Raw genomic sequence first — 21,721 nt, forward strand, 5'->3', positions numbered from 1 at the left:
ACAGTCTGCTCTCTCACTATGGGCTGCAGGGGGTCTCTGTTCCAGTGTGCCTCCCTTTCCTCCTCCTTTTCTTCAACTGAGTGTTTGCAGAGGTATCTCCCTTGCAACTCCTCGCAACTCCCACTCTTCCTCCCATGTTCCCTTTCTTATATATGTTATCACAGAGGTGTGGCCACCATTGCTAACTGGCGCAGCCTTGGCCAGAGGCGGGTCCCACTTGGAGCCAGGGGAGCCTTGAGAAGCTTCTCAAAGGGAGTCACTGCTGTAGCCTCCTCCCCCCCTACCAAGACCCCGCCACACAAAGCCAGCACACCCTGGGAAGCTCTCGGTTACGGTTACGGCTCTGCAACGGGAGCATTTGATGGAGACATGGCAAAGGCTCAGAATCATGTCTCCTTTATCTACGCTTGCATTCGGAGGTGCTACAGGATGGTTCGTTTTGCTTTCCACAAAGTTGTTCAATGTTGATTAATGTTTTGCCTTAATGGATTGTGTTGGCTTCCTGCCTTGAAGGTCCTCCCCTGTATAAATGAGGGTGACTTTAACCCTTGCTTGTCTGTAGGGTCTTCCAGGATACACTTACTCCATGCTGTTCAGGCACAGCACTGTGCTCATTTACGGCAGCCCACAGATCTTAGTCAAGGCCCTTTTCTTCAAGCAGCCTGACATCTTAAGCAAAATACCACTGTGATATATTCTGGTGACATTTTTCAGACCATTTCTGTTGCACTTGGGGGCAGCTCAGCAGTCACTCAGCAGCAGGCTGCAAAACACATGTGGGAGTGATCTCTTTTTCTGGACAATATACACCTATCGGGGCTACTTATGTTACAGATAGGTTCATTTCTGACTTCCACATTTGGAAACACTGTGCCTGTACGAGCTCTGACCCATACTTGGGGTCATACAACCTCAGACAAAACTTCTTAAAGGTCATTGAAAGAAACCTCAGGTGTTGTACAGATGCTGTGTTTGGAGGAGATGACCAGGAGGAGCCAGAAAAGTAGTAGCCCCAGTCTTAGTTGAGCTCCTTTCCTTGCAGCAGAAGCAAGCACGTAGGCTGTGTTTGTAGTTTGAGCTTCGTTTGCAGCTCCTCTTTTTTTTTTTTTTTTTTTTTTTTCCTGGGTGGCTTCAAGGCCTGTGCCAGATGCTGAGTGCCCAACTGTTCATAGGAGAACGGCAAAGCTACCACGTATTGCTTTTCTGCTGTGCCTGCTGTTCAGCAGCAGTTCAGTGTGCTTTTTCCTCTGGGCTCCCAGGGTCTGTGTGGGTGGTGGCAAGTCCTCTGCAAGGGGCTGAGAGCAAAGATGCTGGGAAGATGCTGTACTTCATGCGTAAGCACAGACCCAGGGATTTGAAGCAGTTGCTTCTTACTATACAATTCAAGATCCTCTCACAAAGAACATGAGGGCTATGGAGATGTAATTACTGACTAGAATTTCAGCAATGTCCTCCTTTGTTTTCTGTAGCAGGATGAAGTATGGGAGTGGTGATCGCTGTTCAATGAAGGTGTAGGGCTTAACAGAGGAGAAAGATCTTGATTGCTTTCAGGATGTCTAGTTGGTAGGGAAATTGAGAATTAGGGAAGACATTTTAAAAATGGAGACACTGGTCATGTCTGTCCGATTGTAACAAAGCTTTGGTGGAAAGAAAAGAGTTGACCATAGCAAAGTGGAAACACTATTCTGCATAACTGTGTGCTTACAACTTTTTAAAATCATTTTACAGTCTGCTAAACTACGCAAGTTGCCACCCTTTCTCACCATTTCTCTCCTGAGATTTAACTTTGACTTTGAGAAGTGCGAACGATACAAGGAAACAAGCTGCTATACGTTCCCTATCCAGATAAATCTGAGGCCTTTTTGTGAGCAGGTTTGTACTGTTACATTTGTTAAAGTTTCTATATGCTCAGCAGAGAACTGATATCTCAAGTACAAGTTAGCTTTTATTTTGCATTTTGTCAGGGCAAAGTATTGGAGAAACTTTATGGGGTTCTCCTCTGTCTCCAGTTCCAAATTTTTAAAATTCCATTTTGTTTCCAAGAGACCGCTTTCTGCGTGGGAAATACCCTGTAGCTATACAGGAAGAAAGGGTATGATAATGACGTAAAACTTAATCTGATATTTGTTTGAGAGGAAGATTATCGCCTGGAAATTGAAATTTATTTTTATATTGTCATTGTCTGATAACATCATATATAAATTTAGCTATACATGTTTTCTGTGCCTGCAATTATTTCATTTTTCTTAGGAATCTCTTTGCATTCATATATATATATTTTGTTTATAAACTGAGCTATACCAGTGCTTGATGCCAATTTTTGATCCTTAAAATATGTAAAGAATCTACTCAGTAGAGGCACTGTTATTGAAAAAGACATGTTTCTTACTGAAATATTGCAGTGCAAGCTTGGAAATTTCTCAGTGTTTGCAATTGAGGAAGCCTTTTTATCCCCTTGGTTTGTGTATATAAACACGTTGCTTGTTTTTTCTCTAGTCTTTTAAACAAAATAAGCCAGGTGACGAACAAACAGGGTTGAGCTGTTCTATTTATTTGCATCAATATTTCATTATTTTAAATTTTGAATTTCTAATATTGTTCAGAATTATGCTTTAAAAGTTGCTTAATAAGCCTGTGCCTTGGTACGTGGTTTGTGTCAGTCCATACTTGTGTTCCCCAGCAATGAAAAGCCATTTCAATCTCTGCATGTGCAAATGTACACTGAGAAATATTTGAGGCTATGCTGATGGTGTAAAACTGTCCTTGTGTGATTTACTGATATATGTTATTGTTACTATTATTGTTTTTCTTTTTAAAGACTGAAATGGATGATTCAGAGTACATGTATGAGCTCTTCTCTGTTATTATACATAAAGGTGGCTGCTACGGAGGACACTATCATGTTTATATCAGAGATGTGGATGAATTAGGAAACTGGCAATTAAAAGTAAGTCCTAAAGATTTTTCTTCCTTGCTTGATAGATCTCATTTTTCAGAAGAGTATTAAGAACTAGTGGATGAAATATATATCCAAGCTAATGAATATTTTAGTGAGGCATTTGGTCTCTTACCTCATTGAGAAGGCCAGTTTTCCACAGTGTGTGATCTCTATCAAGATTTTGAAGGAATTCTTAGCTTTCCAATCTGCTGTGCTATCTCTTGGTACTGGGCTCACTTTTTCTTTCCCAAATGAATTAATATCTTTACTCAAGACTAGCACAGTCATTTAGTGGATGACTCTGGCTGGCTGTTTGTAAACATTGCAAATGCCTCTTCCTTTAAAAAAGCTGATAGTGGATATTCTGTATGACAATATACGGTCTGTAGCGGGTGGCAGGGGCAGCTTATCTGAACTTCCTTCACATTTCTAAATTGTGCATGCTAGTGTTAGTACAGACTATAAAACTGCTAGTTGTGTGTGAAATGGCAGTATTTGTGAGTCTCTTACTTTTCTTACACAGGAAGAAGAGGATGGGCTGATTGAAGATGAGGCTTTAGGAGATACTGAAAATGCCAAAGTAGTAGAAAATCCATTGGTGGTGTTGAAAGGGATTTTATCAGAGGTATGGTATGTAAGGAGTTTATTGCTTTGATTTTGATGCCAGGGAACCTAGAAGAAGGGGTTAGTGTATGTAAGAGTGGGTGGGTTTAAGTGTAGAGAACTCTTCTGAACTTACTGTGAAGCAGATGGAACTTGTAACTTAACCTGACTTAAAACTAATAGTGCCTCTTCATACAGAAAATGGCCCTTTTTGAGTATTTCTTAAGTTGCTTACCTAAGCTGTTGCACAAGGTGATGTTACATTGGCTTATTAACAAACAGGAGTGATTTAAGCACTTCATAATTGGCTTCTTTGTGTTGATGCCTTGACTTTTGTAGCCTTCATTATCCTAGTTTTTCATTTCTCTTTAGGAAGAATCTAAACAAATTCCCGTGGATCAGTTAGGGCAGAAATTATTGGAGAAAAAAGGGGTGTCCTGGAATAAGAAGTACCGAAAAGAATATGGAGCATTACGAAAGGTAATATGCATGTATGTTAATTTTGTTCTTTACTGTTAAGATAAATTTACATTTATATTCCTATTGAACAGCCAGGAGGATGGTAATTGAAAATACTGGCCCTTGGACTAGCAAGATAAAGCGTGTGTAAGAGTGGTTTGTAAGATATAATTAGTAGGCTGGGGAGCACAGACAAGATTCTCAAGGGATTGTCTTACTGAAAACATGTCTCTTTTTTTCACATCTATATGGCTGGCCTATAAAAGAATTAACCTTACCTACTGAACCTTGGTTCACTTGTGTCTGTGGATGAAGCTGCAGCAACACTACTACCACTTGAACATAAAAGCACTGATGAGAATTAAAGAAGAAATACAGTACCTCTTCACAGTCATAACAAAAATGAGGTTTTGAAAATGTGTGCCACTTTTCGGTTGATTAGGGCACATCCATAAAATTAACACTTCCAGTAAAATCTTGTTTATTGAGTTGGTTACTGTATTTTCTAATGCTTTAAGGAAAATACTTCAGTGTTTGTGTTACAGATACATGGAAAATTCATGTTTGAATGTTTTTTGTGTAGAAATGCAGTTTTCACAATAATTATTTAAAAGTAGTTGTGAAATCTGAATGTCAGCCTTCCGCGGAGGTAGATGCTTTTCTGACTTTGGTGGAGAATTGATGGAAACAAACTGTGAGCAACCCTGTATATAACCATTTCAAAATTTGAGTGCTGACTAAACCAGAGCTGACTTTTCACAAGTGCTGGAACTACACCAAAAGCACATTGATCAGTGCAGGACTTGCCTTACTGAAATAGCTGAATTTTTTACACTTTTTGAAGTATCAAATGAGGTTTTGATTATGATTGAAATAGAAATTCAGATTTTGGGGGCTTGTTTTTGTTTGCTTTTTGGGTTTTTTTTTGTGGGGGGGAGTTGGGTGATTCTTTAAGTTTTGTGGGGGGGATGGGAGTGTGGTAGGTGTCCACGCCCCCCTGCCCCATCCCTCAAAAGCCACAATTTTATTTTGTGTAATTTGGACACCAAGCTTGTTTGAAGTATCTGCATATTGCTAAAATGAAAGTAGAGAACAGAATGGATAAGCTGGGCAAAATGGAACGAGTAGCTTTTAAGTTCTTGAGATGCCACAGTGGGCAGCGTTAATTTGAGTGAGGTACAACTCAGCAGCCCAGAGTGGAGCTCAAGATCCCGGTTGTAAATACAGAAGGGAGCAATTCCGCAGAGACTAGAGGGTGGAAAGTGCCAATGTTGGAGGGCTAAACTAGTTGGGGTGGTACTCTGTGTGTCTGATAAAGCAGAAGCTTTTTGATTGCCTGTAGAGTATCACTCCCTATGCTACCTTTCCAGGGACAGAGAGTATGCACTTGTGAGAAGCGTTTTAAAAGGACTCCAGTGTCTCGAGCAATCCTTGAAATTCAGAAGTTGCTCTGATTTAATTCTTAGTGATGCATGTATGCTGAAAACAATTCTTTTGCAATTTCTTGCACAGTAGTTTGAAGTTATAGAAGAAATGAAGCCAGCAATAGCATATAAAAAATCAGGCAGATAAGTGGTGGTAGGAAAATTATATTTTTCTGTCTAAACCAAGGAAATATGTGAGGAAGCATCATAAAGCCAAGTTCGAAGGGATGGGGTTTGTGTATCAATTTGAGAATGAATTGGGTGAAGTACTAATGAAGTCTGCTGTGTTTAAAACCGGTTATCTACTTCATCTTGTCCTTGCTTTCCTTTCAGTATTTGCAGAATCATCCTCATATATTTCAGTTCAGTCCTGATGAAAATAAGGTTGGTCTGAAGGAAAAACACAAGCTCCTGTTTAAGTCAGATTCTCAAGGACAAGATCTCCAAAGCCCTCCTCAGAAGAATGATGTCCAGTGGAATTCAGAAAAAAACCCAACAAGGCTAAGGGACACTTCTGCTGGTTGCCATTGGTTTGATCTGAATGATTCAAAAGTCCAGCCGATCAAGGAAAAGGATATTGAGAAACAGTTTCAGGGTAAAGAGAGTGCCTACATGCTGTTTTATCGAAAATCTCAGTTAAAAAGACCACCTGAAGGTACACAAAGCTCATCTTGATATTCTGGGGGCTTCCTTCATTGGCAGTTTGTTTTCTGGAGGGCAAAGGCTGTTGGGCATTTCTGTCTTTTCCGAGCACTGAAGATACGGTTTTCCTTCTAGCGATCATTTGAGAAAAGGGTTCACTGAAGGTACACAGAGGTTACCTCCAAGGAGGTAGTGACCAGTTAATTTGCTATAGCTGACATTAAGAGTTTTTTCTAGTATGCTTCACAAATACTAAGAGAACATCTCCTACTGAAGCAAATGCAAGTTGTTGCTAACGGCATTCATGTATCAGTTTCCCTTAGGGAAAGATTTTGATGGGAAGAAGTAAAAACACTTGTTTGTTCTTTGTATCATCTTGCAGTTTAATTTTCTCTATTATGAAAGGATGCAACATTATTGCTCTGAATTTTCAATGATTACCGTACTGTAATGTCTCATCTTGATCACTTTTCTTGTTTGCCAAAACACATTTTAAGCAGCTGAGGCCAAACTAGCCTATATTATTTGTTGCAGCGCGAGGAAATCCAAGGTACCAAATTCCTGAACACCTTCTGAATGAAATGAATGCTGCTAATACTGAGCTGCAAAAAAAGAGGTATATTAATGTAACTACCAATCTCTTAAACAGCATTCTTAATCTGCAGATCTCCAAAGTGATTTAAAATGAAAGAAACTCCCTGAGTAGAGCCAGATGCTAAAATGATTCAATGTCGTAGAGGTTAATTGAGGAATACAACTTGTATGTCCAGATTCTGCCTTCTGCTAGTTCCCTGCTTCCCTGTTAGTGGTGTAACTAGGCATTCTTCAGAATTTCAAGGGAAACTTACAGTTTAAAATTGTACCAGTTTTTTGTGAAAATTGGCGCAATTCTGGAAGAAGAATGGAACACATTATCTCAATTATGTTTATAGAGGGAGTTCTCCACTGGGAGAAGGGGGAATGACTTTCTTTACTGTGAAATAAATGGTATCCTTTGCCAGAAACATAGAGGAAAGGGCTAGTGGTATTCAGTTGGTTGAAACTTTTCCTTCTGTTGAGGAACACACAGAACTGCTGATACACCTGGTTAAGCTACCAAAATATAGATACACACAAGAGATGCCAAGTCTTGCGTGGTATCTCTGTACTGTGCAAATTTCATTCTGTTAATGTTTTAAATGGTGTATTTGCTGCTACATTTAGCTAATAGAACTGGATACAGGTATAAAGGAGAAAGGCATGGCTGTGTCTGTCCAGACACAAGTTTCCCTGCAGTTTTTCTGTCTCTACATTTCAACAGAGTACTGATCTGGAACACAGCCTGAAAAAAACTACAATCTCCACATCCCTAAAGATGAAGTTTGTCATTCTGTTTAGAAAGGTAGAAGCAAGGTGTAGAAACACACAGAACGTACTGTTACTTACGTGGAGGATGTCTGTGCTAGCTCTGTATTGTACAACGTGTAAATCACTGTCATCTTTGAACACTTCTTAGCATACCCCTTGATGGAGGGGGGAATGTGACAGTGAGTTTAGCCATGAGGGTATCAGTTCCAGGACAACTGCACAGAAGCATCTCTGAGTTAAGCTAGCCATGTGTAGGTGTTAAATTTACCGGTTTATTATTGTGTTATTCTTCCAAAGAGCGGAATGTGACTCAGCAAACAATGGCATTGATTTACATCTCCATTTGAGCTCATGTTATAAATTTCACAATGGGGCTTTGCATCCTTCGCTTACTTGGAAAGAGAGTGTTGTGGACTTGACTATTGATAGAAGAAAAACACTAGGAGACCTTCGACAATCAGTGTTCCAGGTATTTGCTATATTAAAAGAGCTCAAGCGCTGCATTTTTACTTGAGCCACAACAACATTTGCAAATGTATTTATGCCACAATTTTTATCCCAATGAGAAATTTTCAACAGTAAAGGTAGTTTTAGGGGGCTAAAAACTATATGGGCTTACACATAAGGAAGCATTGGTTTGAGGTCTGTTCTCAAAAAGAAGCCTTGAAATCGATGAAGCTTTAACCATGTAGACTTTAAAGCTCTCATAAATTAATTGTTTATACTTGGGCAGCATGTACATGGGCATGGATTGACACTTGGCAGAACTCGAGGCTTATTCTTAACATTTCAGTTTGTGACAGATTTGTCTTTGACTTTTTAAGGAGCTAGCTGGCCTTAAAAGGAAATAATCAGAGTAGTTTAAGAAAAAAGAAAATTAGTTAAATATTTAGCTTAACTATTGAATGTGGTATCTTTGCATTTATTTTCTACTGTGTTAAAGGAATATGTCAATTTGTAAAATGCTCCTTCATAGACATCTAAATCAAAGCTAACTTAAGTGTCAGGAAACACTGTTTGCTTTGCCTGTACCTCACAATCTTTGATTAGTGTCCAGTTGAAACTTTATTTTCGTCTATCTGGTGACTAGTCTGAAAGGCCAAATCCTAATTGCTTGACTGTTTTCTGTGTTACTAGGCTTGTTGAAGTAAATAGCTGTGACTTGTTCAGTGTCAAAGTGAGTTTGGTAGCCAGGCTGTAACAGCTTTCAGCAAAGTTACAATTCTGAGGTATTGCTTGCTGGTGTTTCATATAATTTTTTTTTTTATTCTTCCTGATTAGATGTTGGAATCTTGGGAAGGAGACATGATTCTCAGTATTGCCAAACCTTTACCAGCAGGACTGCATCTTTACCAGATACTTGATGGTAAGACTACTACATACAAGGCTTCTGTGTTATTTATCTGTTGCATTTACTGCAGAGGTTGAGGATTTCATATGTAAAACATCTTGGGAGACATTTATTACTGAACACTCTTCAGACTCAAACTTACATGCAAGTCCACTGCTGTTAAGTTGTTTAGGATGCTCTTATTAGTGAAATGAAGGTTTTTGAGACCTTTATATGTAATTTTTGTTGTGGAATAAGTCTGCAGATCTGATGCAAGTTAAACACATTTGCTGACAAAAACATATCAGTTTGTATTTTGACCTAGATTTGCTTATGGATGTTTGTTTTCATAGTGTTTACCTACTAGGTGGAGCAGAGGATAGAAGAGAGGAGCCAGGGTGACATCAAAGAAGAATGTAGATTAGACTTAAGCCGAAGTTGGAATTTTGTAAAGCAAAATTCTTGCATGAAGAGTGTATTATTATTAAGAGTACATTAGTATTTTTAAAATCATGAGTTCTGTCTCCAGGTTTGCATTGTTATGCAATTCTAACTGTTAGTCTTCAAAAGCCAATTCAGCCATTTTAAAATTTTGTAGTCTTTTTGGTCTGTTTCAAAAAAGGAGGGTACTACCACAACATAACCCAACTTTCCATGATGTTGACATTAAAATACAGAGGCACTCATAGCTGCTGTAAATATTCCTCCACATGCTAATACAGTTCTTTAAATTACAATGACTTTCAAAAAATCTGAATCTGACGGTAGGAAGGTGAAAAAAACTACAGCATGAGCATTAGTATTTTGAAGAATGGGCTTGGAATGTACAGTATGTAACTCATTTATTAAATCCAACCTTTTTGTTTTGAATCTGTTGATTCCTTGTTGAATACCCTGTAGATAATCCTGACCAAGCAGCTTTGCCAAGTGCTAACTTGGGCCTTGGTTTGCAAGGGAAATTGAATTGAAACCTTCATGCTTCGGCTCTCTTTACTCAGTGAGAGTGCTGTAGGGGTGTGTTATCACTTGTGTTGCTCTTGCTACATGAGTGAACCCTAACTTACCACCATAAATGCTGACCACACAGCGCCTTTTGTCATGATACACTTGAGCCAGAGTGGAACGCGCCAACATGTTTGAATTTACCAGCTGACCCTGCTTGTCTGTTTTGTGGGGGCCAAGAACTTGATGATTTGCTCCTTTTTAGGAGATGAGCTGACACTGGATGGCATTGGGCTGGCTGATGGAGCAGATGTCTTTGTGTGGAATGGGAAAGAGGTAAAAAAACCAAATGCCCTCTCTCCTTGTTAGTTCTGAAGGGATAAGACACATTCTCCAGACGCGTTTTTGGAAACGTCAGTCTGTTCTGCAGGTGTGCTGCTGACATACCAACGTTGGCTTTGGGGACACCTTTTCAGCCTCGTCTAGGATACTGTGTTTTTACAGCTTGTCAGTATATCCTGAATGTTGTACAGTGTGCTGCTTGATAAAATTATAAATAGAATTAAACTATGCAGAATGCAATATGGTCAGATTGATAGATGCCTGTAGATATCCAATGCCGGTTACATTGGAGTATATTTTGAAAACATCTGGTGCCTCTTGGAAGGAGGTCAGTTGATAGTGATGCAATAACAAAAACTTATGCCCTGTAGTAAATCCTTTCACATATAAAATTAGACCTGTCAATGACTACTACTGTGTATGGTCTCCCTGAAATACCGTGCTGTTTTCTAGTGTTGCGTCTTCCTTAAGGCTTCTGCTTAACTTACAAATGCTTGCCTCCATGGTTATGTAACACAACATTTTATTCCATCTCTGTAATGGAATAAAATACTACTTAAAAGATTTTTGTTGTAAAAGTATGCATTTTCTTTCTGATTTATCAAAAAAGAAAACCAAACGCAACTTGAAACCAAAAGAAGACATCTATTAACAGTGTCATTCTTGTCTTGGTTGTACTTTTTGGTATGGTCTTTGCTACTCCAGCTTCCTGCATGATTAAATTGTCTTTGGCAAGGAACTATATTCTTTGCCTAGGTTGAATATGAGAAAGGCCAGATTTTAAAATCCAACTCTTTAGATCTGACTCAGTCACACTTTTGGATCGTTCTTTAATATCCTGGGGGACTAAATTCTTCTATTCTTAATCTGATGGAGACCAAGTGTCCACTGGTTTCCCTACTACTGTTACCCATATGTTTACTATACATGCAGGCTTGGAACAGACCTTAGCATTATGCTTTCTCTTCCCAACATCTTTGAGTTACTCTGATTGTTTATTCAGTAGGCATTTAGTCAAAGGTGGTTAATTTCTAATGAGGAGAGAAGGTCCATCTTTTTGTCTCAATAATTTTATTATTGTCATTTATTGCTGTCCAGTCTTTTCTGTGTTGATCACCACTGCATAAATCTTGCATTCCTTACTTCAGGTTGGTGGTACAAAGGTGATGACAGGCCCTGATCACGCACCCGTGGTTGTAAATGTTCTTCGTTTAGCAGAGTATAACGAAGGAGGGAAGGGTCAGCATTTCACAGAATCGCAGCACGTCTTTTCGTGCAGCACAAAGCTGGGTGATTTGCGCAGAGCCCTAGCACCATTAGGAGGAATCATTCTCAAGAATGGCTCAGGACCAGATAAAGAAGCCAAGAACTGGGAGGTTTTTCTTGAAGAAGATATGAAGGAAACAGTCAAAAGTGTTGGCCTGACAGATGGATGCTCAGTACTAATCTTAGACAGCCATGACCAGAGGTAACCATTTTGATTACAAGAATAATTACACAGGAAGGCAATTTTGGCAAAATCTGATTAGATAAAATTATGCTAGCTATATATATTCTTTTAATTAATTGTCACTTCGAGCTTTTTAATTCAAGATAATGTAATCTTAAGTTTTGGAGATCAGGTACTTAACAACTATTAGGTATTTCTTTGCTCTTGAAGTGCAGATGCAGTCACATCCTTTGACTGACACGTGGAAAAACCTAGCGAGAACAACTTGTGCCCGTTCTGGCAAATCTTTGGCATAACCTGAATTTCTGAGGTTTGAGTTGTGTGGTTCTCTAAGGGACTTGGTGGGATGAGAGAACAGAACAGTATCAGAAGAGTATGCAGCTCTGCTGAATCTCCCACTTGAATCTGAAGTTGCCAGGGGGAAATTTCTGGTTTTATTTCATTTCCCAGTTTATAGCTCTGAGGTTAAGTTCCCATTTTCAGACACGTGTATGTGCTTGTTACATAAATTCTGACTTCCTAGTTGAAACAGTACTGAAAAATTGAGGTGAAATCAAGCAGTGAGAGGGCTCTTCACCAAGAACTATTGCTGTGTTTGTGTACAGTAGCAGACAGAGAAAATCTCAAATTTTTGTTATGACTAGGGATGCTTTTACAATATTTTTCCCAGAAACCTTAAATCCAGCCTCAGAAAGTGACTTAGACTCTGAAGTGCTTTCAGAAGCTTAAGTCCCATTGAAAGCCAGTTACCAAAACATAGTTTTTACTGGTTTGTTCAGTAACCTGCCCAAAGGTGTCTGGATGCTGTCTGAGGCCTCTGACTCTTACTCTGTGACATGCCATCACTACTAATGACCTGGGCATTACCGGTTTATTTGAGGGCTTTGGTATGTAGTGATTTAGCCCAGACAATGTGTAGTTTTCCTGTCCTTGACCGTCTTTGCACTGCTCATTTTTACAGCTTCGTGAATGTGTCAAGTGGCAATCTGACTGCATTTACATATGACATCAGCTGGCTCCAAGTTAAAAACTACTGCAGAACAGAAGAGGAGGAGAAACACGTTAAAATTACTGCCACTATTGAAACAGTAAGGAGACTAATTGTTCAGGGATATAACACAGGCAGTTTCCCTGAAAAGCTTGTCCAGTGCACTTAGGCTGGTTAATAAGGAGTGGATTCAGCCTTAGGGCTGAAGTTTTTCTGTGATGAAAATAGTGTGTGACTCAGAGTTACCATTACTGGGATACTTTGCTGTGTAATAAGACTGTAATGCAGGTAATGTAAACCAGTACCATCTACATGAGTGTGTTTCAGTGTTGAAACAATTTTCTTTTTGGACCATCCTGTAAATGTATGTTTGGTGAGGCTATGTCAGTAAAGAAAAGCTAAAAGAGAAGGAAAATATTATTTCTTGCTTTCAACGTAGGATAGGAGAAAATGCAGGTTTTCCCTAAGGGGTGGGTTTCTCTGGTATGTTTTCTGCCTTTAAAATTATTTCCTGTTATAGAAAATATGAAATACTCGTTCGTTTTGCTCACAAAATTACTTTGTGAAATAATAGTCTTTTGATAAATCAGAAAATTAAACACCACTTTATTTTCTTTGGAATACTGTTTTTAAGGAAAATTTCCACAAATGCGTTGCAATATCAGTACATTTATTATATATATTTAGTATGATGATAAAGAAGTGTTTTCTCAGCTGTGTGTAGTGTTAACAGGAGTAAGAATATAACTAGGATGCCTTTCAAGTGAAGGCTGCCTTTTGGACTGGCATTTGAGCAGCAGGTGTGTTACTGGCACTCTGTATTAGAGGTGTTAATATTGCTTTCTTTTAGGTGATGTCAGATATCAAAATGAAAGCAATACAGGAGCTTCAGCTAGAGGAGGAACTAGGTAAGTCTTCAGGTGCTTTACTTTGGGATCTGATAATGTTAGAATTTACTGCCTAGCTTCCTGCTTTTTGCATCAGTGTATTCAAAACAGCAGATCCACTGCTGTTACTAGTTTTGGGGGGAAGCAAGGGGGTGAAAGGACTTAAAATTAATCTAATTTTGAATAAAATTACTATTTTTTCCTAGCTTAAAACAAATCAGTGTAAGTCTTGATTAAAATACATTTTACGAAACTCTTATTTTTCAGAAGCTGTTTGAGTAGGAATAACCATGTCATCTTACTAAAGTATTACACTAAGAATTGAAGAAGATTTTTTTTTTTTACCTTACTCATTTTAAGACACTCCAGTTTTCTTTCTTTAAAGCTTTTGTGATGCCTTTACCTTTGGAAGCACGTGGTCAGTTCTGTATATTTTACTGATTGTGGCTAACAGCTGGCTTCATAAGAGAAAGTAATCTTTCACTGAAAGGATAAAAACTTGAGACTGTTCATGAAGTCTCTAGAAATATCTCTCCAACTGGACTTTTGATGTGATACCTCCAGAGAGAGGTGTCCAAGATAAACCTGTTGTTGTCATTAATCTTAAGTATGTTACCTGTCTAAGCTTCTGAGCCAAATTTCTTCTTATTTGAATTATGTAATATATCTATCTGTCTTTCCTGCCCTTCTTGTTACAGCAAATGATAGCTGTCTTAGACCCGTTAGCGGAAATGGGAAACTTCTTTCTCCAGGTAAATTTATTTATTTAATCATCATTCTTTAAGAAGTTCCATTGGGAGACTTTAAGTTTCCCTTTATCCTTTCCTGGGAGAAGTACACACACGCAACTCCAGTAATTTCCAGGCTTAACTGAAGCAGTTGTGTGGGGTTTATTTTCCAGTTTTACTGTTTATTAACAGTACTGATACAAAGCTAGAGGTTAAACCCAAGCTGAACATTTAAGTTTATTACTCGCACCCCTGATGAGTAAAACTGATTAGCATACCTGCTGTTTTTTGACCACTGGCCATATGCTTCGAGGCTTTGGGAATTAACAGAAAGTTGTTTCCCATACTTATTTTATAAATTGAAAAGTCTCTAAATGATCTGTTTTGAATCATATTTAATACATTTACAGAGCAAGTTTATAGATGTTCCAGGAAGGAGAGTCATTGTTCCATGTCTTTCTAACTGCTATTTCCTGAAACAAAATGGACTAAATGTATTTGTTAGGGTGCTGATGCGCAAGGCTGGATTTCAGAACAGCTTGAGCAGCAAAGTTGAGCGCTGTAGTGATGGAGGAAGCACTGTTAGGTTCCTGTTTACTGTGAGAAAGCAGCTTGTGTCTGTGGTGTATGAAGCACACGGAATAACATGAGAATTTCCGCTTCCATAAGAGTGGAGGAACGTGTTCATGCCATAGCCTGCTCTTCGATTTAGATAAGCATGCAGTACCACCTGTCACTATATAACTGTGCTCCTGATGGGCAGTGTTCACCAGAAAAGGACGCCCAGCTTTGCTTTTGCCGTTGTTGGGGCAGTGGTGAGAAACTGAGTGGGGATCAGCTTTGTGCTTGCTGGGAAACATTTTCTGTGTCTCTACTATTTTGCTAATATATTGCCGTAGTAAAACACAGCCAGGATGCCAAAGAGAGATTAATTCCCCTCCATTCAGCACTTGTCAGACAACATCTGGAGTATTGTGTCCATTGTGGGGGCTCCCCAGCATGAGAAAGGAGCCCTTACAAACTAGAGCCAGTCCAAAGGAGAGCACCCAGGAAGGATGGTCTGGGAACTGGAACATATGAGAGAGGAGGGAAAGCTGGGTTCTTCCAGCCTGAAGAGGAAGAGGCTTGAGGGGAGGAGAGGTAATTGCTACCTTTAACTCCTTAACATGGACCTATAGAGAAGGGAGAGCCAGATTCTTCTCAGAGGAGCACATGGAAAGGATCAGAGGCAGCAGACAAGCTTCAGCGAGGGAAATTCCAGCTGTATGGTTGGGGAGGAAAGAGAATTCACATTGGGAGTGGTCAAACAACAGATAGGGGTGGTGGGGAGGAACTTTTATACAAATATTGCTTTTCTCTTGTCATAGGAGGTTTACAGATCTGATGTCAACACTGTGAAAGTGAGGTTCTCTTAAGTGTCACTGAACATTTTTATCTTACTCTAAAGAGTAGCATAATAGAAGGGATATTTTCAGAAAGCAGAAGCTTATGATGTTCTCCATGTTTTTGTGCTCCCTGAAGTGCCTGAGGATTATACTGTCAAGGAAGCAGAACTGAAAATGGGAAGCTTGCTAGGGCTGTGTCGTGGGAAAGCTCCAACTTCCACTCAGGTATAGTAGTACTGTGACTGAAGAGAATCTCATGCTGCTTTTATGTTTTGTATATTTGCATTTCCCAGTATTTCATGTAGTCCTCTTTTTACTCTTGTAATGGTTCTAAATGGCACGGAAAAAGATGCTTGGTGACACTGAGTTATACATATCAGCATGAAGGGTCACACCATTTATCTCGGTTGCAGAAGGCCAAGAGCATATACACGACCAGTTAATATAGCTCATATGACTAATGGTAAATCATTTATCATTTGTCTGTTTGTGGTTGCCCAACTTCTGTGCTCTGATGTGCATATATTTTTGCAAAAAAGCATAAAGAAAGAAAAGGGGGATATTGCTCTTGATACCTGTAAGTTGTAAAAATGGAAGAGAAGAAATAGTTGTATATTTTTAAAGATCAGAGTGCTAGCAGGTTATATCTCTCATTAGCAGCAGACACGTACAGATGGTTAGTGAAGCTGTACTGATGGCCATAACTCAATTGCGTGTGCTCCTCTATTTGCCTTGCTTAGATTGTTTGCTTTAGTCTAAAGTAGTTTCAGTGCTGTTCGACTGATGGCAAGCTTGCAATAGTTGGTATATATCTGCATTAGGGGGTGTTATTTCACAGTATTTCCATACTTAAATATGCATTCTGATAGCTTATACTTGCTTTTTTAGCTCTTCTTATATTTTATTGTTGGGAGTGACCAGAATGGAAGCCCTGAGATGGAGATAGTTGTGGAAGAGACTGCCTCAGTCAAAGAGGTAAGTCTAGGTGCTTTTAAAAGCTTTTGTCATGCCTGGGTCAGGTCTGCTGCTCCTGGAGAACTTTGCCTTATGCCTGTGCATCACTTCAAGAGTCACTGAGGCCAGGGAAGAGTTTCAGCTCCCAAAGGCCAGCAGGGAAGAATGCCTTGATCTTTCACCAAGTAGTAAAGAGACATCCTTGCTTTTTCCTGAGAATGAACATAGCCCAACTGCTTTGTGCATGGCTAGCCATTCCTTTTATACACAGCAGTCCTCAGCATCATACACAATTGTGGCAGAGCCTGCCACAGTTCTCTTGTAGTTCTTCAAACTCTGAATGCACAGAGTTGGAGCAAGAGGAGTCAGGAAGAGCTGTACACAGAGCAGAGCAGTTGGTGGGACTGCCAAGCTGGGCTTCTGGCACAGATTGCCAATGTTGACAAGTAGTGGCTGGAAAGTATTGAGTTTGCAGGTTTGATTTCTAAAAGGTGCATCTTCAAACTCTGGGACAAAACTTTTTCAAGTAAGGCAACAAACTGACAGCACAGATTTTGTTTTTTGTCACAGTTTGTAAAAGCTAACTCACCTGATGTAGTAAATTTCTTCCCTGAAAACAATCTCATACTTGAAGGGTTTAATATATAGCTCAAATACATCATGTCTGTATAATTGTATTGTCTTTAGGAATTGACCAGGAATCAGTCACTCAGTTTTCATGTTAGAAACTTCTAGTGTAGATTTGCTGAAAACTTTTTATTTCCCAACCTATGCATTGAGACAAGTCTAACCATATTTCTTTTTTTCAGTGTCTAAATTTAATGCTGGAAAAATCTGGATTATCAGGTTAGTTGTATTGTATTGTTATTTAATGATTTTTTAAAATGGATTTCCAGATTTCTAAGACAGTTCTTGCTACCCAAAAACTTACAAGTTATATGTTTGTCACAATGATCTATGTGTCATTGTAATGTGGGGAGGCGAAAGAGTTATAAATGTGCAGTCTTGTTCTGATAAATGCAGGCTGTGCAGTTGCTCTTGAAAATCAGTTTTCAAGCTTTCTATTTAATCATAATATAGCAAAATCCACAGTTCATAGACTGTTTGCTTGTCTCGTAGACTGTTTGCTTGTCTGTAGGTTTGGCTGCTTTCACAAGTAGTGGCAACCACTGCATGAGATTAACTGTAAAAAATAATTTTTGGTCAGTTTGCAAAAACAAGTTATTCAAAATGAGATCACGGTTTGGCCATTATGTGGGAATCTGAGTGGTAGCAGTTACTGGTTACTAAGCTTTTACATGAGGATTAAGGAGAAGATATAGACAGCACCAGCATGACACATGAATTTCCTGGCTGAACATCTCTTTCCGTTGATGCTGATAGGAACGAGGAGAAGAGACTTGGAGTGGCGTTGTTTCTAGCTTTCATTCTAAATGTTCATTGAATACAGAATTTGTGTTACAGTGGAGTGATGGCTGCAAGTTCAGCCATGCTCCAAAAAACACAAAAAGTTCACCTGAAAGACATTACTGTCAGAAAATACATTGAGTAGCCCAAATGAAAATTAAATGTTTGTGCCCATATGTTCATGTATGTGTGAGTTGAAGTAGTTAATAATGTCTTGAAATAAACTTAACCTTTTTCATTTCCCTAGAGTGTAGGTTTATTGTCAAGAAACAATGGTTCTGTTTTTATTGCTTTATTCTATATTGCCATTTTTGAACAACTAAATTTGGCCTTGTGTAGAGATTCATGGTCTGACTGCTCTCATTCAAAGAAATGTCAGACTTCAGTGGATTTTGATGTTCCTATTCTTTAAAAAGACTGCAAGGTGGGTTTTTTTTCCCCACAGAATTTAATGATGAGATTCCTTCTGGGCTTGGGTCTTTTTAGTTACAAAAACCAAATTTTGTGCCTTGCAAAGAGTAAAGTGTATTCTCATCAGTTGTTTTGGTCAAATTAAAAAGTTCAATTGTATTTGTTACTTCTGTACCTGATGCACTTTATATATACGTGCTAAATCTAAAGTATTGCAGTTTCTGGACTACATAATCTTTTTTTTTTCCTCCAATGTGAAGTCTTGTAGACAGCTGGAGAGGGGCAGTTGGATTTTTCCTTATACTATAGTTTTCATTTTAATGAGCCTGTCATTGATTCAAATGGTAAATTGTCATGGGAATTCCTTTGCTTTCCTCTTAAACCAGGGAAATGAATCAGGTAGGTGAGAAGGAGACATTTATGCAAATAAGAGAAGACCAGCAAAAGTGTTTCTAGGGTCTAAACAGCAAAGTGTTTCTAGGGTCTGGGGAAGGACATGAAGGCGGTATTTCATTCGATTTGTCAGAGTTGTGTTTAAAAACCAAACAAACAAACACTAACACTTAAGAGTTTTGGTATGTTTTTCTGAAACAGCATTGCTGTTACTTAGTTTTCCATATGTATGTTTCTGTTTTTCGGTAGGTGACAACTGGCATTTGAGAAGGATTGACTGGTGCTATGAAGCAGGGGAAGCATTAAGTCAGGAAGTAAGAGGATCCTATTTTTGACTTGAATCATGCGGTAGTTTACTCCATTTTTCCGTAGAGACTTTGGCTGAAGAGAGCTGCATTACAGCAAATCCACGGTGGTTTTGTGTGTGCTACGTTAGTACACACACTGTTTTATTTTCACAGGGCCTTACGAAGACAGTGCTGGGGTACCTGTGGTTAAATGTCAATTCTGTGCACCTGCCGCTTATTTTCAGAGACTAGGATTAAGCTATATCCACATAGTTTTTCCTAAAGTCTAGGCTTACAATACCTTAAAGATACATCTTCAAAGAAGCATGAGGGGTCAGTTGGTCAGCTGCAGAGGTGCAGACATAATCCACGGCTTGCCAGGGTGCTCTGGAAGGGCTCCTGCAGAGCAGGCTCCTGTAGGTGCAATACTTGTGTGCTGCTGCAAAGCTGTCTCCAAGCAGTGGGTGTTAAATGGGTATTTCTGTGCTCTTTGGTGGGAAAGCAAAACACCTCGGACCTTTGACAAGCATGGCTTAAAAAAACACCAACATATACTTTAGGAAACAAAGCTCAAGAACATGTGAACTTACAAGCGTGCTGTGCTTTCTCTTCCCACAGAATGCCACTCTGAAGGAACTTAATGTTTGCAGAGGAGATACTTTGGTTATAGCTGAAGGAAAGCTTCCACCAAAGGTAAAGCAAGAGAGATTGTGTTCTTTGGTCAGTTGACAGTGTCTGGAGACTTGAATATGATAGTCGTTTCTTTTTTTTCTCTTGCTCTAAAAATATTTCAGTTGAAAAATTCTGGTCACCCATAATGGATAATGCCTTTTGTAGTTTTACAGCTTTTTTGATTTAAATCAACATTTATCATATTCTTAGTCCATCTATATTTATTCTTCTTTCAACTTCTCTAGTAAAAAGTTTGCCCATTGCAGCTTCTTTGCCTAGAAGTGTGTTAAGGCTAACAGATCTGGAGGAAATCAGTATTTCTGGCATACAAGGTTCTTGCAAAGGCACAACTCATATGCTACTACTTCTGCACAGAATGATAAAAATAGAGGAACTTAAGTGTTTGCCTTCAGTCCAGATTTGCACTGAGGATGGCCTTTGAACATGGAAGGCCCTACTGGGAGACCCTGTTGCCAGTGATGGTTATACAAATGGAAGCATTCTTTGCTAACAAAACTTCAAGCAATATCTTAAGATGGTTTGGGTTGAAAGGGACCTTTAAAGATCACCTCGTTCTGATTTTTCACTTGACTGGGTTGCTCAAAGCCCCGTCTAACCTGACCTTGACCTCTTGCAGTGATGGGGCATCCACAACTTTTCTGGGCAACCTGCCCCAGGGTCTCTCACCTGGTGACCAGATGCAGTTCCCTCAGCCTGCCCTCACCATCTCCACGGCCCTGGGCTGGGCCCACACCCCACCCATCAGTGTCTTCTTTCCTGGACTGGGGAGACCAGGAGGGGACAGAGGAGTCCAGGTGCAGTTGCCCGAGTACCAAATAAGAGAGGAGGAAAGCATCTTTACTGTTCTTTTTCTTGTTTTGTTGGGATTTTAAAAATTAGGCAATAAACAATCTTGAGCTCCCAATGAAGCAGCTGGAAGGGACCTTAATGCTGAAGGATAGCACTTCTTCCAGCAGACCTGTGGTCTTCTGCTTCCCCAGGGGAACAGCTGTCTCTCACTTCTCTGCTTGACCTGTTGCTGTTCTTTGTGCACTGCCACAGAGGGTCTGGCTTCATGTTCAACCACCCTTGTCCTCAGAGTGAAGAAACCCCACCTCCAGGCCCCAGGGACCTCAGTGGCTCCCTGAGGGACAACTCCTGTCACCTTGGCACAGCAGCTGGGCAGAAGCCAGGTTGCCTGGTCCCCTTTTCTTGGGGCTCAGGGCAGAGGAGATGGCACCCCTTCAGGAGGGGAGAGAGGAGTGGAATGGGAGACCAGGGCTCACACTACCCATGGCAATCAACAAAATAATTGCTGATTGCCGGGAGGTGGAATGGGTGAGCCCACAGGATGGCTGGGTGTGGTGGCTGGGCTGATGGTGGAGTGCTGGCTGGAACAGAAAGCAGTGAGGTAGCTTATAACATCAGGAGGCCACTGTGATAGTGATGCATGTGGTTAAATATGGCTGCTTCGAGAGCTGGGGGGCCTGTGGCCTGAAAGATGTGGGAGAAGGAGGAGGGTCGTGGGGGCTAAGGGCCCATTTCCTGGGGTTCACTCCCCTGTGCTATTCTGCTGCCCCTTGGGCCCAGGGACTGCTCTCCACCTCCCTTTGTTTACCCTGGGCTCCAGCTCCCTCCTCATCCCCTGCCTGGGATGGCCTGGGTGAGACCGTGGCAACAGTGTTCCAGAAAGGTTGGGGGTCCTCAGTGACACCCCACCCCCCTACCCCCATCTCCCTGCAAGTGGTGCAGCCCCCCATGTCAGGTTGAGATGGGGCAGAGCATCCAGGCATCCCACAGGTGGGAAGGGGAGGCGCAGCCGCCCTGTGCGAGGTCTCCCAGCACTCCCTAAAAGAACTTCCAATTGCCAAGTCTTGTGTGGGCCCTTCTTCCCCAGCCCTGCACCCAGGAGAGGTGCCATCTCTTCTGCACTGAAGCCCGAGGGAGAGGGGAGGAAAGGGCCTGGCATCCTTGGGGCTGTGGTGGAGGGATTCTTTGTGAGTGAACATCTTCAAAAATAACATCAGTCAGGTCCTAGGACAAACCTGAACTGTTGCACATTGCCCAGAGGTATCTTCCAGGTATGGTTGTAGGGGGAGTTATGGGAGGCCACCGACATGGATTATTCCTGG

General features: G+C 40.3%; 1 protein-coding gene across 8 annotated transcripts in view; it reads left to right on the plus strand.

Moving 5' to 3' along the window:
• The window catches only part of USP40 (ubiquitin specific peptidase 40), a 40,231-nt gene that overhangs the window by 9,722 nt on the left and 8,788 nt on the right, over positions 1-21,721 (plus strand). For 7 of the 8 annotated variants that reach the window (XR_012623874.1, XR_012623876.1, XR_012623875.1 and 4 more), the window contains exons 7-24: positions 1,729-1,872; positions 2,819-2,947; positions 3,462-3,563; positions 3,914-4,021; positions 5,758-6,079; positions 6,601-6,682; positions 7,711-7,882; positions 8,695-8,779; positions 9,951-10,021; positions 11,176-11,495; positions 12,439-12,565; positions 13,316-13,373; positions 14,051-14,104; positions 15,602-15,690; positions 16,354-16,440; positions 17,229-17,265; positions 18,880-18,944; positions 19,536-19,610. Coding sequence is in view for 5 of the 8 variants with exons in the window: in XM_074829839.1 (XP_074685940.1) it covers positions 1,729-1,872; positions 2,819-2,947; positions 3,462-3,563; positions 3,914-4,021; positions 5,758-6,079; positions 6,601-6,682; positions 7,711-7,882; positions 8,695-8,779; positions 9,951-10,021; positions 11,176-11,495; positions 12,439-12,565; positions 13,316-13,373; positions 14,051-14,104; positions 15,602-15,690; positions 16,354-16,440; positions 17,229-17,265; positions 18,880-18,944; positions 19,536-19,610 (2,127 nt within the window). In the remaining 3 variants the exon portion in view is untranslated. The remainder of the gene's footprint in view (positions 1-1,728; positions 1,873-2,818; positions 2,948-3,461; positions 3,564-3,913; positions 4,022-5,757; positions 6,080-6,600; positions 6,683-7,710; positions 7,883-8,694; positions 8,780-9,950; positions 10,022-11,175; positions 11,496-12,438; positions 12,566-13,315; positions 13,374-14,050; positions 14,105-15,601; positions 15,691-16,353; positions 16,441-17,228; positions 17,266-18,879; positions 18,945-19,535; positions 19,611-21,721) is intronic. The other variant, XM_074829838.1, reaches the window with a different exon arrangement.

This window comes from Strix aluco, chromosome 6 (assembly GCF_031877795.1).
Source record: "Strix aluco isolate bStrAlu1 chromosome 6, bStrAlu1.hap1, whole genome shotgun sequence".
Classification (NCBI taxonomy): domain Eukaryota; kingdom Metazoa; phylum Chordata; class Aves; order Strigiformes; family Strigidae; genus Strix; species Strix aluco.